The 13,784-nt window shown below is 52.6% G+C and overlaps 1 protein-coding gene across 1 annotated transcript in view; it reads left to right on the forward strand.

Moving 5' to 3' along the window:
- Positions 1-13,406, forward strand: part of GTSE1 (G2 and S-phase expressed 1) — a 32,428-nt gene extending 19,022 nt beyond the window's left edge. Inside the window, exons 8-12 of the mRNA XM_032261486.1 lie at positions 4,739-4,811; positions 8,025-8,243; positions 11,302-11,503; positions 11,972-12,181; positions 12,650-13,406. Of these exons, the coding sequence (XP_032117377.1) occupies positions 4,739-4,811; positions 8,025-8,243; positions 11,302-11,503; positions 11,972-12,181; positions 12,650-12,733 (788 nt within the window). The 3' untranslated portion in view covers positions 12,734-13,406. The remainder of the gene's footprint in view (positions 1-4,738; positions 4,812-8,024; positions 8,244-11,301; positions 11,504-11,971; positions 12,182-12,649) is intronic.
- The last annotated feature ends 378 nt before the right edge of the window (positions 13,407-13,784 follow it).

Here is a 13,784-nt window from a genome sequence, read left to right on the forward strand (position 1 = left end):
AGTAGAGACAGGGTTTCATCATGTTGGCTGGTCTCCAACTCCTGACCGCAAGTGACCCATCCCCCTCGGCCTCGAAGAGTGCTGGGATTACAGGCGTGAGCCACCGCGCCTGGCCCAGCCTTTTTCGTTGACTTGAGGTTTGGGTAGTTTCTGTTGTCAGATATCATTTCCACTGCAGTGCCTAACAACTGTGAAATCCATCCAGTTCACTTTTCGTTTCTAACATATTTTCCCCTTATTCCTCCTCACGGCACTTACGTTTTCCTTTAGATCCTCGTGAGCAAATTACTAATGGTTGTTTTAAGGGTCTGTTTCTATTGACTAATTTTGTTTCCTGGTTTTGGCCTCATTTTCCAGCCTCTACATTTTCACAATTTTTTCTTGGTTTTTGGATATTGTCAGGTTTACACTTTTGAATGTCTGGATTTTGTTGTCCTTCTCTGAGGAGTTGGGTTGGGCTTGGCAGGCAGTTAAATTGCAGATCATCTGTTGGAGGCTGCTTTTTGTGCTTTGAAGGAGTGGGTCTAGAATAGCCTCTCCCTTGGGGTGGTTTCGCCTCCTGCCACCATCGGCCTTTCCGAGGTCTCTGCTGCAGGCCCGAGTGTCCCGTGAGGCCCCTGCGCCCCGGCTGCTGTGGGATGGCAGCTTCTCAGCCCTGCAAGCTCTGCTCATTGCTCCCTAGTAATTGCTCTTCTCTTGACCTGTGGAGTCCTGCCCTGCACCCGGGCACAGCCTGGTGCCCCGCCAGAGCCTCAAGACTCCCCTTGGGTTCCTAGAGTTCATTCTGTCGAAGTGGCCCCTCCTCTAGTTTCAGTCCCCCAGATTCTAGCCTCCTCAGCCTCCTGAGCTCTAGCACTGCCTTCTCCAGTCAGTGAGGCACCGGCCCCAGCTGAGGTCTGGCCAGTGGTGCGGGGGAGGGTAAAGTTTCCATGAACTACTCAATTGTGTGCAGTGCAGAAAGTTCTCAGAGCTGACTTAAGGTGAGAGGAGCGCCCTGGCCACCTCTGTCAGGTAGATCTGCCCTCTGGGTGCTTGAGGATTTTAAGTTCTGTGCCGGCCGGTACAGGCATTCTGAGGCCTGCTGTAGGAACAAGCTGTTCTGCTCAGTGTCTTCTCTGTGCTGGAATGCTTTGGGGAACAAGGGACATCATGATAAGACAGACCTATGCTCATGGAATTTCTGTTTAATAGGAAAAGACATGAAATCTTATCAGATGAGCAGGCCTTCAGATCCTAGTATAATGCAGCAACTGAGAGAAGATGGTGTCCTGGGGCTGGCGTGTTTGGAGAGGGATTTGCCTCGGGTGGTTCTTTGGTGAAGATGGTCAGGAGGCGACACGCGACTGGGATCTGAACCAGGAGAACAAGGGAGCGGCAGGAAAGCTCGAGGGGGCCACTCCAGGCAGAAGTGAGAGCAAGTGCAGAGGGCCTGGGGCACGAAGGCGCATGGCAGGCTCTGGGAGCAGCATGGGGGCTGGAGCGGTGGGAGCGCAGCCGCTGTGGTCAGGATGAGATTCCATGTAGACATGCCAGAGCTGGTCGGTACTCCTCGGTGTCAGCAACCCAGGCTTCCCGCTTCCTGTATTGCCGTGACGAGCTTGTCATCCTCGTGGCCTAGTGTGGCTGCACTGGCTCCGGCCCTCACACCAGGTGAAGAGCAAATCCCCACCTGTCAAGGACTCTCACTGCAAGTTGTCCTTGTCACTGCGTTGATGTCCTGTTGATCACCACGCCTCCCTGCACAGGATGCTAGGATACGTTGTCTTTATTCCTCACCCGCTGAAATTTCTTAGTGAGAAGAAGAGGAAAGTAGCTGTTGAACAAAAACTGGCAAATGAAGTCAGTGACTGAGGGGCAGGATGAGGAGAGATGAAGACAGGGGCAGCCCAAGGCTGGCTCGCAGAGCACCCCGTGACCAGAGTGGTCCCTGGAGTAGCGTCAGTGCAGGAGGACGTTGCATGCAAGGGATTTGAGCAGTGGCTTGACCTTCAGAAGCTCCTTCTGCGGAGGGAAGAGCAGAGTCTCGGCAGGAGCGAGGTGTCGAGGGCAGTGCGGACCTCGCCTCACTGTGTTGGGGAGGAGGCTGGGGCGCTGCGGTCTGCCTGACGTTCTAGTAGCTTAGGGCCCATGTGGCAGTGTGGAGAGGGACTGGAGTGGTCCTGAGGTTCTGGTGGGAACCTGGGTGCCACTGCTTTTGTGATAGGAGAGCAGAGGGCAGAGTCAAGGCCCCACCTGGGCTGCAGTTGTAGGGTGGAGCAGGCTGTGAGCTCAGGGGAGAAGCCACCGCTGGAGACGTAAATGTAGGTTTCAACAGCAGAGAGCGGAGTTTGCAGAGACGGGAGCTGTGGGCTGGGCGCGGGGGCGCACGCCTGTAATCCCAGCACTTTGGGAGCCTGAGGCAGGCGGATCACCTGAGGTCAGGAGTTTCAGACCAGCCTGGCCAACATGGTGAAACCCTGTCTCTACTAAAAATACAAAAATTAGCCGGGCGTGGTGGCAGGCGCCTGTAATCCCAGCTACTGGGGAAGTTGAGGCAAGAGAATCACTTGAGCCATGAGGTGGAGGTTGCAATGAGCCAAGATCACACCACTGCACTCCAGCCTGGGCGATAGAGCAAGACCATCTCAAAAAAAGAAGAAAAGAAACAGGAGCTATGACTGGGTGGGTTCTGCAGGGACATCCCTGCCGGCCCAGGCCATGGGGAGGAGTGTTCAGCAGTGTCCGCCTCCTGCCTGAATGCCTGGAGCCAGGACGTGCGTCTGCCCTGTCTCTCCTGACCACGTTTGCAGGGTTGTTGGCTGGTGTCCTGGCTGTTGGGCTGCCTGATGCCACAGGACTTCTGCTAATTGATTCTACAAAAAAATTTTCAAAAAAATTTAGCCAGGCATGGTGCTGTGTACCTGCAGTCCCAACTACTTGGGAGGCTGAGGCAGGAGGATTGCTTCAGCCCAGGAGTTCATGCCACTGCACTCCAGCCTGGGTGACAGAGCAAGACCTTGTTTTCTGAAAGAAAGAAAAAACAAACAGGAAGTGGAGGTGGGGAGAGGGTGGGAGCCCGTTTGGCTCAGCTGCGAGCGAGCTGCGTGCATCTCCAGGGCCGGGGTGAACACACAGGTGGGGCAGTGGGGAGGTGTGAGGGGGACGTTCTTAACTCTTGTAACAAGCAGAGTTTTTGAAGAATGCAGAGGTAGCAATGTGAGTGTGTGATTTAGAAATGTGTGAAGGTAGACATGGTAGGAAGCTGCCAGCAAGCTGGAAGTTGGAAGCAGGGCTGGGTGTGGCAGGAGGCTTGTTTGTCTCATAAAACTTTGACCTTCATTTTTAAAAACTGTGCCTGAATCACTTTGATAGAGGTGATTTTTAAAAGAATAGGAGAGGCTGGGGAGGTGGCCCATGACTATAATCCCAGCACTTTTGGAGGCCAAGACAGGGTGATCACTTGAGGTCAGGGGTTCAAGACCAGCTGGCCAACATGGTGAAACCTCGTCTCAAAAATTAGCCGGGCATGGTGGTGGCGTGCACCTGTAATTCCAGCTACTCAGGAGGCTGAGACAAGAGAATCACTTGAACCCAGGAGGTGGAGGTGGCAGTTAGCCGAGATCGTGCTACTGCACTCTAGCCTGGGTGACAGGGTGAGACTCTATCTCAAAGAAAAAAGAACAGGAGAGAGGAACTGTAAGTGCAGGCAGCCTTTTTGAGGAGATCTGGCTTTGAAGAGAGGCAGGGACGTGGGGCAGGAGCTTGGGTGCAGGGGCAGGAGGCGGGCGTGGGCTTGTTAAGGTGGAGGGCCCAGCAGCAACTGTGGTATTGCCAGAGAGAGGGGGCGGCCTGCGGGGGTAGCAGCCTGGACCCTCGCCCGGCCTCCTGGGAGCACCTGAGTAGAAGAGGTCTGAGCTCCAGGCCCCACCCTTCCCTCTTGGTGCTGGAGTAAGGGGCTCTGAGGGTCAGCCTCTTTCCCCATGGCTTCCAGACATAGCAAGGTGTTCCAAGGGTGTCCTGCTGCCTGAGGCTTTGGAGGCCTGGGGCACATGTGCTGATGCTCAGGTGCATACTGGGATTTTCAAAGAGCCAGGATAGTGGAGGAGGAGCCAGTATTTGGAGGGGGTAGTGGTGGGACTGGATATCTGGGGCCTGTGTTGGGCCTTCGCTCGGTAACTGGTGACCCCTTTGCCCTCTGAGCCTGCTTTGCAGCCCGTTGTGATTATCAGATGAGAACATACACGTGGAAATGCTTTGCCAACTAAAACAGCACAAACGGTGTAATGAATCATTATCCAGTAATGTCATGGTGGGGAAAATGAGGGCATTTGTGGGCTCTCTTGGACTTGCCTGGGAACCTGAGCCCCTGCAGTGTCGTTCCTGTGGGCACGTGTCTGGCACGTGCAGGTGCCATCTGACAAGGAGACTTCCTGTGAAAGTCGTGCTCAGCCCTGAGGGGATCTGCAGCCAGGCTGGGGCGGTGCAGTGAGGCGGGCTCCTCCTCTCTTTGTCCTCTTCGTCCATCCGTCAGACCAGAGCCCTTGCGTGGGCCGGGGTCCCTGTGTCGGGGTGAGTGCCTCTCACACGCCTGCCTGTGGCAGGGTGGCCCTTGGTGGACTCATCTGAGCCAGTGCCACCTGCACTGTAAACTGGGACAGTGGAGATATTGGAGGAGAATTGCCCATTCGGTGAAGATTCCTCAACACTAGGCCTCCCCCGATCTCTTTGCCTGATTGCACACTTCCTTTCTTGGTCTTAGGTGACTCCCCAGACAGGGCAACGCCAAAGCTCTCCCGGGCACAGCGGCTGCAGTCATGCTCATCAGTTGGCAGGTGAGTGAGGTCGGTCTGCTTCCTCTCTTTATTGCTGTAGCGTACTCATGCGTCTGCTAACCTTAAGCATTTGGTAACCCTGCAGCCTGGCCTGTGCGTCTGGCTTCTGTGCCAGTCTGTTCAGTGCAGGGTGAGCTCCTGATGTGTGCCAGCCCCTTTCAGATCTACTGCGGACTTAAGACATCTGAGACTTCCGTGATGCAGTACAGCGGCTCCCAGCCCTGGACTGGTGTGGTTGCCATGCCAGGCTGCACAGCAGAAGCCCCTTCGGTGCTCTTAGGACTGCACGTACCCAGCCCCCCCCAGGGGTTCTGATTCAGTTGGTCTAGGCTGGAGCCCAGCAGCTTGATTTTCTAAAGCTCCCAGGTGACTGACATGTGCCACAGTTGAAGAGCACTGGCATGGCACAGTGATTCCGACCCAGCTCCACCACTTCCTCTTCTTTGAGTCAGTATAAGTCCCCAGATGTTCCTGACCTTTTTCCCCATATCAGGTAGGGATGGCCCAAGCTCAGCATAGCAGATGCCACAGACAGTAAGAAAATGTGCACATGCAGCCGGACACGGTGGCTCATGCCTGTAATCCTAGCACTTTGGGAGGCTGAGGCGGGCGAATCATGAGGTCAAGAGATCGAGACCATCCTGGCCAACAAGCTGAAACCCCATCTCTACTAAAAATACAAAAATTAGCCAGGCGTGGTGGCACGCACCTGTAGTCCCAGCTACTCAGGAGGCTGAGGCAGGAGAAACGCTTGTACCTGGGAGGCGGAGGTTGCAGTGAGTTGAGATTGTGCCACTGCACTCCAGCCTGCTGACAGAGCAAGACTCCTCAAAAAAAAAAAAAAGAAAACGTGCAAATGTGCACAGGCACGTGCTGCCAAGGCCGGAGCAGGAGTTGCTCAGCGGCAGCCCCCGCCACCACCGTCCCAACCCCCAGTGCAGCTCTTCGGACACTGGCTCAGCACAGGAGAGCTCGCACTGGCGCCCTGTAGCCTGTGTGCACCCCATTCTCCTGTGTGGAGCTGGGGTGTGGGCAGCAGGAAGGACACTCAGACCCCCCCAAGACCAGCGTGGGGTTCTGGCGCCAGCATGTGACCAGGCGGGCACTGCTCTGGACCTTGCTGGGGTGGAGTGGGCAGAGTAAGCTTGGGCTAGAACACCAGAGAGGGTGCTCCTGGCTCTGCTGCAGACCAGCCTGGGGCCGCTTGCAAGTCTTTTGATGACCCTGGACTTTACTTTCCTCCTGTGTGAGCTCGGAACACGCTTTGTGAGGTCGGATCAGTCAGTCCCTCATCTATGCATGGTGCTGTGCTAAGCTGCCATCCCTCCCACGTGTGGTGGTGAAGAGCAAAGACCACAGCCAGGCAGCCACTGGCCACCTCACTTGCCTCTCTGTGCCTCAGTTTCCTCACCTCACCCAGGGTAACTTTGAGAACTAACATTTGTCAGAATTTTTATTTTCACTGGAATTTATGGTGAGGCTGCCAGAACTTAGCAATAAAGGTAGTAGGCTGGGGATCCCAGAACTTCACAGAGAGCAGCAGCTTGAGTGAACAGCACCCTCCTTCCCACAGGTGCTTTCTGGAGTGATTGTTTCTCTGTTGATTTCAGGCTCTATGCTTTTTTTTTTTTTTTTTTTTTTTTCATTTAAATAGGCTATAGTAGGCCAGGTGGCTCACGCCTGTAATCCCAGCACTTTGGGAGGCTGAGGAGGGTGGATCACAAGGTCAGGAGTTTGAGACCAGCCTAACTAACATGGTGAAACCCCGTCTCTACTAAAAATACAAAATTAGCTGGGCATCATAACATGCACCTGTAACCCCACCTACTCGGGAGGCTGAGGCAGGAGAATCATTTGAATCTGGGAGGTGGAGGTTGTGCTGAGCCGAGATCGCACCATTGCACTCATGCCTGGGCAACAGAGCAAGATTCTGTCTCAAAAAAAAAAAAAATAGGCTAGAGTCAGTCTGATGTTTTCAGGCTCCTTTTGAAGAACATAACAATTTCCCAGAATAGAGCAATGGACAGGTCTCTCCTACCTCCTGTGGGTGCCATGGCAGTGGGATGTCCTTGACTCGTTTTATTTTAAAATAACACCTCTGTGCCTTTGGGCTACTGTAACAAACCCTCTATAGCCTGGGCAGCTTGAACACACGTTTGTCTCTCACAGTTCTGGAGGCTGGAAATCCACGATTGTGGCACCTGCAGATTTGGTGTCTGGTGAGGGCGTGTTTCCTGATTCACAGGTGCCACCTTCTCTCTGTCCTCACTGGGGGAGAGGTGAACAAGTGGCTTTTATGGTTATTTATTTTTTTGAGACAGGGTCTTGCTCTGTTGTCCAACCTGGAGTGCAGTGGTGCAGTCATGGCTCACTGTAGCCTCTACATCCTGGGTTCAAGTGATCCTCACACCCCAGCTTCCTGAGTAGCTGGGCCCACAGGTATGCGCCAGTGTGCCCTCTTTTATAAGGACATGGATTCCATTCCTGGGGGCTCTGCCTCCATGACCTAACCTCCTCCTAAAGCCCCACCTCCTAATGCCATCACCTTGGGGGCTAGGATTTCAGCACATGAATCTGGGGGACACAGACCTTCAGTCCACAGCAAATGACAGTTGACTCAGCCTCTTCTTCATCAACAGCAACATAAGAAAGCAACAGATAGGCAAGATCCATGGGTAGCCCGAGCCACAGGTACTGCCAGGGAGTGAGGGGCATGAGGACCACGTGCCCAGCTCCCTCTTCACTCATTTGCATTCACAGTTTTCAGGTGACCTGAAGCCTAGGAATGAATGGGTGTGCAGCGAGACCTGCTCCCCCATTTGCTGGCCCACCAGACAGGCTGTGGCTCTGACTTCTTATGGCAATACCTGTGACACCACCAAAACGTGATTTGCTCAGTCTCTTCTGAACTTCCTGTGAAGCAACATTTAATGGTGGCATCTGTAAAGTGTGATCACATTTGATCGGTTTTCTTTGAGTTACCTGTGAGGAACGGTGGTGAAGGTATTCCCACTGGGAGCCTGAAGCCCACGCTAGGGTGGGTTGGTAGCAACTGGGGGCCCATCCCCGGAGAGCAGAGCTCACACAGGCTCGCTGGCTTGGCTCTTCTGGGCTGAGACCATAGCACTCAGCACTGCATTAGCACAGCCTGAATGATTACATTTTACTTGTTTATGTCATCTCAGCTTACGACACTGATGTTGTGTTTGTCAGGGTCACCGTCCACAGCACCCCCGTTAAATGCTCACCTGGGCCAGCACCACAAAGACTGTTGAGCACACGGCGTGCGTCAGCCTTGCCCACAGCCACCAGCCGGCGCTTCTCTGGCCTTCCACGGATGACCCCCAAAACCATGCCCAGGGCTGTGGCCTCGCCCTTGTGTGCACCAGCTCGGAGACTTTACTCTGAGCCCCGCAAGAACTCTTCAATGAGGTAAGAGATGAAGGTGGTAAGAAGTTGGTCTTAAATTCCTAGGCTTGGTGTCCCAGGCATTGACACACTGGGTTTTTTTTGTTTTTTGTTTTTGCCTTGCTCCAGGTTTTAGTGATGTAAATGATATTTGGAAAGTTTTTTTTTTAATTGCAAAGAGAAAATGCAATAGACGTGAGCATACAGAGAGGAAATTAAAGGTATTACAAGGAAATACTGCATGTGTTTCTCTGATAATCAGTTTGAAAATCTCATGGTTTTCTAAAATTTACAAGTTATTGGCCGGTGTGGTGGCTCATGCCTGTAATACCAGCACTTTGGGAAGCCAAGGCAGGCAGTGGTACCTGAGCTCAGGAGTTTGAGATCAGCCTAGGCATCATGGCAAAATCCCATCTCTACAAAAAATACAAAAATGAGCCAGGTGTGGTGGTGTGCACCTGTAGTCCCAGCTATTTGGAGGACTGAGGTGGGAGGATCACATGAGTCCAGGAGGTTGAGGCTGCAGTGAGCCAAGGTTGTTCCATTGCACTCCAGCCTGGGGGCAGAGCGAGACCCCATCTCTAAAAAAGTAAAATTAAATTTACAAGTTATCTGAATTGGCCCGGGGACACATGAAGGAAGCCATAGTTGGAGCTCAGAAATGATTCAGGATTGGAAAAGGCACCTGACTCCGATGAAGTCACACCTGAGTCGTGCATAACCTTTGAAACACATCATGCTAATGTGTAAAGTTAACTGTCTCAGCCTACACATAAATAAAGATGGAAGGTTTCTCAGTTCATTTTAATAGCCGTAATAGGAAATAATACCTACAAGAGGAAATTGTAGAGTGATTTAACTTACGAATATAGATTTATTTTTATGAAGTTTTTATTTCTAAGAAAAAATATTTTTAAAAACAAATTGTTATCTGTCTGGAAGAAAATTAAATCTGATCTAACTTAGATCATGGACAAAAAAATTTCAGATAACTTAAGAGACTTAAATATAACAGAAGAAGAAAAAAGTTAAACACTGGGAGACTGTGAACACGCTTAGTGCAGGAGACCTTGGTCACTGCTAAAACCCAGGGAGTGAAAAGCCGCCTGCCACCATCAACAGTGTTGACATTTAAATCTCCTGTTTTTATTTTTGGCTAAAATGATCATAAATGAAGTCAACATAAATGGTTGATGATGAAACAACATAAAGGTGAAGGATATGAATAAGCCCAAATGGTTAACAAGCCCTGGGGAGAGACCAGATTCACTAGTGTCAGGGAAATGCAGTTTACAGTAGCTGTGCAAGGTCTTCATAGATGTATGTACGTTCACACCCCGGGGAGGAGGCAGGAGCCCACTGTGGCCGGGCGCGGTGGCTCACGCCTGTAATCCCAACACTTTGGCAGACCGAAGCGGGTGGATTACCTGAGGTCAGGAGTTTTGAGACCAGTCTGGCCAACATGGTGAAACCCTGTCTCTACTAAAAATACAAAAATTAGCTGGGCAGGCCTGGTGGCGTGCGCTTATAATCCCAGCAACTTGGGAGGCTGAGGCAGGAGAATCGCTTGACCCTGGGAGGCAGAGTTTGGGGTGAGCCAAGATTGTGCCACTGTGCTCTAGCCTGGGCGACAGAGACCCTGTCTCAAAAAATAACAACAACAAAAAAAAACCAGCCAGGTGCAGTGGCTCATGCCTGTAATCCTAGCACTTTGGGAGGCTGAGGCGGGTGGATCACAAGGTCAGGAGTTCAAGACCAGCCTAGCCAACATAGTGAAACCCTGTCTCTACCAAAAATCCAAAACTTAGCTGGGCATGGTGGCGCATGCCTATAGTCCCAGCTACTCGGGAGGCTGAGGCAGGAGAATCGCTTGAACCCGGGAGGCGGAGGTTGTGGTGAGCCGAGATTGCGCACTGCTACACTCTAGCCAGGCAACAGAGCGAGAATCCGTCTCAAAAAGAAGAAAAAACAAACCCATATAGAATATCCATGTATTTATATACAAATTACATGCTTGTATATATCTTACATGTTTATATGTATGTATATCTACCAACAGTAGGTGTTGACCCTGTATCTGCGTGGCTGACCCCGTGTGTATCTGCGTGGCTGACCCCGTGTGTATCTGCGTGGCTGACCCCGTGTGTATCTGCGTGGCTGACCCCGTGTGTATCTGCGTAGTTGACCCTGTGTGTATCTGTGTAGTTCTGTGAGAATGCAGAAGGCTGTGGAAGAAAATGCTGGGATGGGACGTGTGCTGTTGCAGAGGGAGAGGGAAAGGCATGGAATGCCGAGGAGAAAGTGAGAAACAAGGCCGCACTAAAAGCACCAGATTTGATATGTAAATAGTTGGGAATATGTGTTTAACTATCTTGTATGTTTGTAAGTTTAAATGTAGAAACAAAATTCTGCTTATTTTTGGAATCTTATGATACCTTCATTAAAAAGAAGGTTATCTGTGCCAGTTGATGGACCTGCTGCTTTGCTGGGTTTCTGGAAGGAATTCAGTTTTGCATGGCAGGTACTCGAGACCCTGTGGGCAGCAGGCCACCCCAGTGGCGCCCATGTGGGGTCCTGTGGGAGACACCATTGGAGGTCTGGTGTGGGCAGCCTGCACCCGGGGGCTCAGCCCTGCTTAGGGCACTGGGGCAGCAGGGGAGGGGGCATCTGGGGCAGGAGGAGCCAGCTGCATACCCACCTAGGCCTAGGAGGAGCCCTCTGGCTCCCTGTGAAGAGGAGCTGGCCTTGGTTCGAGGAGGGGGTCCCTGTGTGTGGTCCGGGCCCCCTTTAGGAGGTGACCGATGAGCGCATTTCCTCGTGTTTAGTAACTGGAAAGAAAATGGATAACATGAGCCCCCGGTGATGTGGGGCAGGTGACATTTGTGAGCTGAGAGGAGCTGGAGAGATCACTAAGCCCCCTTCCATACACAGGAAACCCCGGGGTCTGGAGGGTGAAGGCCCAAGAGCTAGGACACACTCCACCCCGGGACACTTTTCCTCCTGAGTGACCTGCTTTCCAGATCAGCCGAGTGAACTAGCAGTTTAGAGAAATGTCCTCATAAGATTTTTTTTCCTCCCACAGAACTGAACCCACAAGGGAGAGCAGCGGAAAGGCAGATTCCAGGCCGGTGGGCATGTTACCTGATGGGGATTCTCCTCCCTCCCGTGTGCCTCAGGCACTTCACTTTTCTCCAGAGGAAAGCGATTCTGCTGCTTCCAAAAGCACCAGCACAGAAGCAGCTCAGGAGGAAGCCAGGCCGGGTGGAGACGCAGCCCCTACTGAGGTGGGCAGAGCGAGCACAACTGAGTTCTGTCGGCTGAGATTCCTGGAGGCTGCTCGGGAAGCCCCTGGCACCCAGGGCTGTGGCTGGCGGAGTTCCCTGCCATGCTTTACCCTGAGGCCGGTGCCTCCATGCCAACCAGCCCAAGGGGAGGCAGTCAGGACTTCAGGCTTCCAGGAGAGAAAAAAGGGACACCTTTGCCCTGTATTTGACTGAGGCGAGGGTCAGGAATCAAAGCTGAGAGAGTGGGAAGCAGGGTGGCTGCCGGTGGGCGGGTATGGACAGGGAAGTGGGCGGCAGTCAGAGAGGCACGGCCCGCCCCGTACAGAGCCTCCCTCCGCCGAGGCCCAGCCCTTATTCCCTGGCTTTCCAAACCGCCAGCCCACCTGGGTCGTGAGCAAAGCACACATTTTCCCAAGTGGTTGCCAGAAAGATGCTTGACTCTGCTCTTAACCTTGGTTTTGTATCCAGGCTCTTCTTGTAGATATCAAACTGGAGCCACTCATGGTCACCACAGATGCTGCGGGCCAGCCCTGCGCTGACCTCTCTCTCATCGACTTCTGCAATACCCCAGAAGCAAACGTGCCTGTGAAATCTGAAAGCAGGCCTCTGATCGACCTCATGATAAACACCCCAGACATGAATAAAAATGTGGCGAAACCTTCACCGGTGGTGGGACAGGTGAGAAGTGGCAGGTGGTTCGTGTTAACTCAGCCCTGAGTTTGTTCGTCCTCCCAAGGCCATTGTGGGACCCTGGAGAGTGGCTGTGGAATCCTCTCGGCTACACAGCTCAGGGCAGGACACACCTTTGGCAGCCTGAACTTCTCAAAGATCAGCTGCTTCTGAGGTGCCCCGCCAGGACCCCGCCAGCTCTTGTTGAGCAGGGACCACCTCTCCCACCCATAGATCCCAGGGCCTGATGCGGGACAGAGGAGTGTGCGTGGTGGGGGCCTGGGTTCCTCCGCGTGTGTCCTGTCTCCTTCCAGCTTCTCAGACGTGGCCCAGAATGTGCCCAGAGTACTTTTCGGTGCACCTGAGCCAGGGTGACTGAGCTGTTGTGCTGGCTCAGCCAGTCCTCTGCGTGAGGAGGGGAAGGAAGGGAAGCCCCGGCCCGTCTGCACTCACCTCCTCCACTCTGCTCTCTTCCAGCTCATAGACCTGAGCTCCCCTCTGATCCAGCTGAGCCCTGAGGCCGACAAGGAGAACGTGGATTCCCCACTCCTCAAGTTTTAAGCAGAACCAAATCCTTTGCCTTGAAAGAATAGCCCTAAAGAGGTTTCCAACCCGCAGAAACAAGTTTTAGGCTGGGCGTGGCGACTTACACTTGTAATCTTAGAACATTGGGAGGCCGAGGTGGGCAGATTACTTGAGCCCGGGAGTTTGAGACCAGGCCTGGGCAATATAGTGAGACCCCTGTCTCTATAAAAAATATAAAAATTAGCCGGGCGTGGTAGCACATGCCTGTAGTCCCAGCTACTCGGGAGGCAGAAGTTGGAGGATCACCTGAGCCCAGGGAGGTTGAGGCTGCAGTGAGTTGTGATTGTGCCACTGCACTCCAGCCTGGACAACAATGTGATATCCTATCTTGGAAAAAAAACAAAAGAGAGAAACACGTTTTAGTAGACACTTTATTTGCAAAAGAAAACCCTAAAGATATTCCTTGTGCTGGAGAGGGTGGGCTGAGGGACTGGGGTCAGCGGTGACCACCCAAGGCCTCTGCCGCCTGCAGCTGTCCTCTCTGCCACTGTCGGCTGGAGTGTGAAGCTTAAGTCACTCCAAATTAGGAATTTCCTTTTGAATGTTTTGTGTGTAAAACACCAAGTGGCTATTTTTAAAGTTAAGTTTGTATAAAAAGTTAAATATTCTAGATTTACATTAAATTTTAAAATAAATGGACTTATTAAAGTGTATCTTGATTTTCACACTCCATGGCTGTTTCTGTCACCCTAAGCAGTAAAACTACTATCTAGATTCAAATGCTTTCATAAAAGTGATTTTCAAAAATTAGTAAAAATTGGTGTCAGTGCTGACCCAGGCCTGCCCCCAGATGCACGGGTCCCCAGGTCTGGGGCCAGCCTTGGAAACTGCCTTGTTAATAGACACAGGTGATTCTGACTCGATGGCCCAGGAAGCACACCTTGAGAAGAGGCTGCCCTGGGGCCGATGAGGCCGGGCTTCCCTGGACACTGAGGTGATGGACGCCGTCTGCTGGGCGGGCCTCGGGGAGGACCCCTCAGCTTTGCTCTCAGCAGGGGCCCAGCAGGGTCAGTGGGCAGTGTCAGGA

This window comes from Sapajus apella, unplaced genomic scaffold, assembly GCF_009761245.1.
Source record: "Sapajus apella isolate SASKATOON/1434 unplaced genomic scaffold, GSC_monkey_1.0 scaffold123, whole genome shotgun sequence".
Lineage (NCBI taxonomy): Eukaryota > Metazoa > Chordata > Mammalia > Primates > Cebidae > Sapajus > Sapajus apella.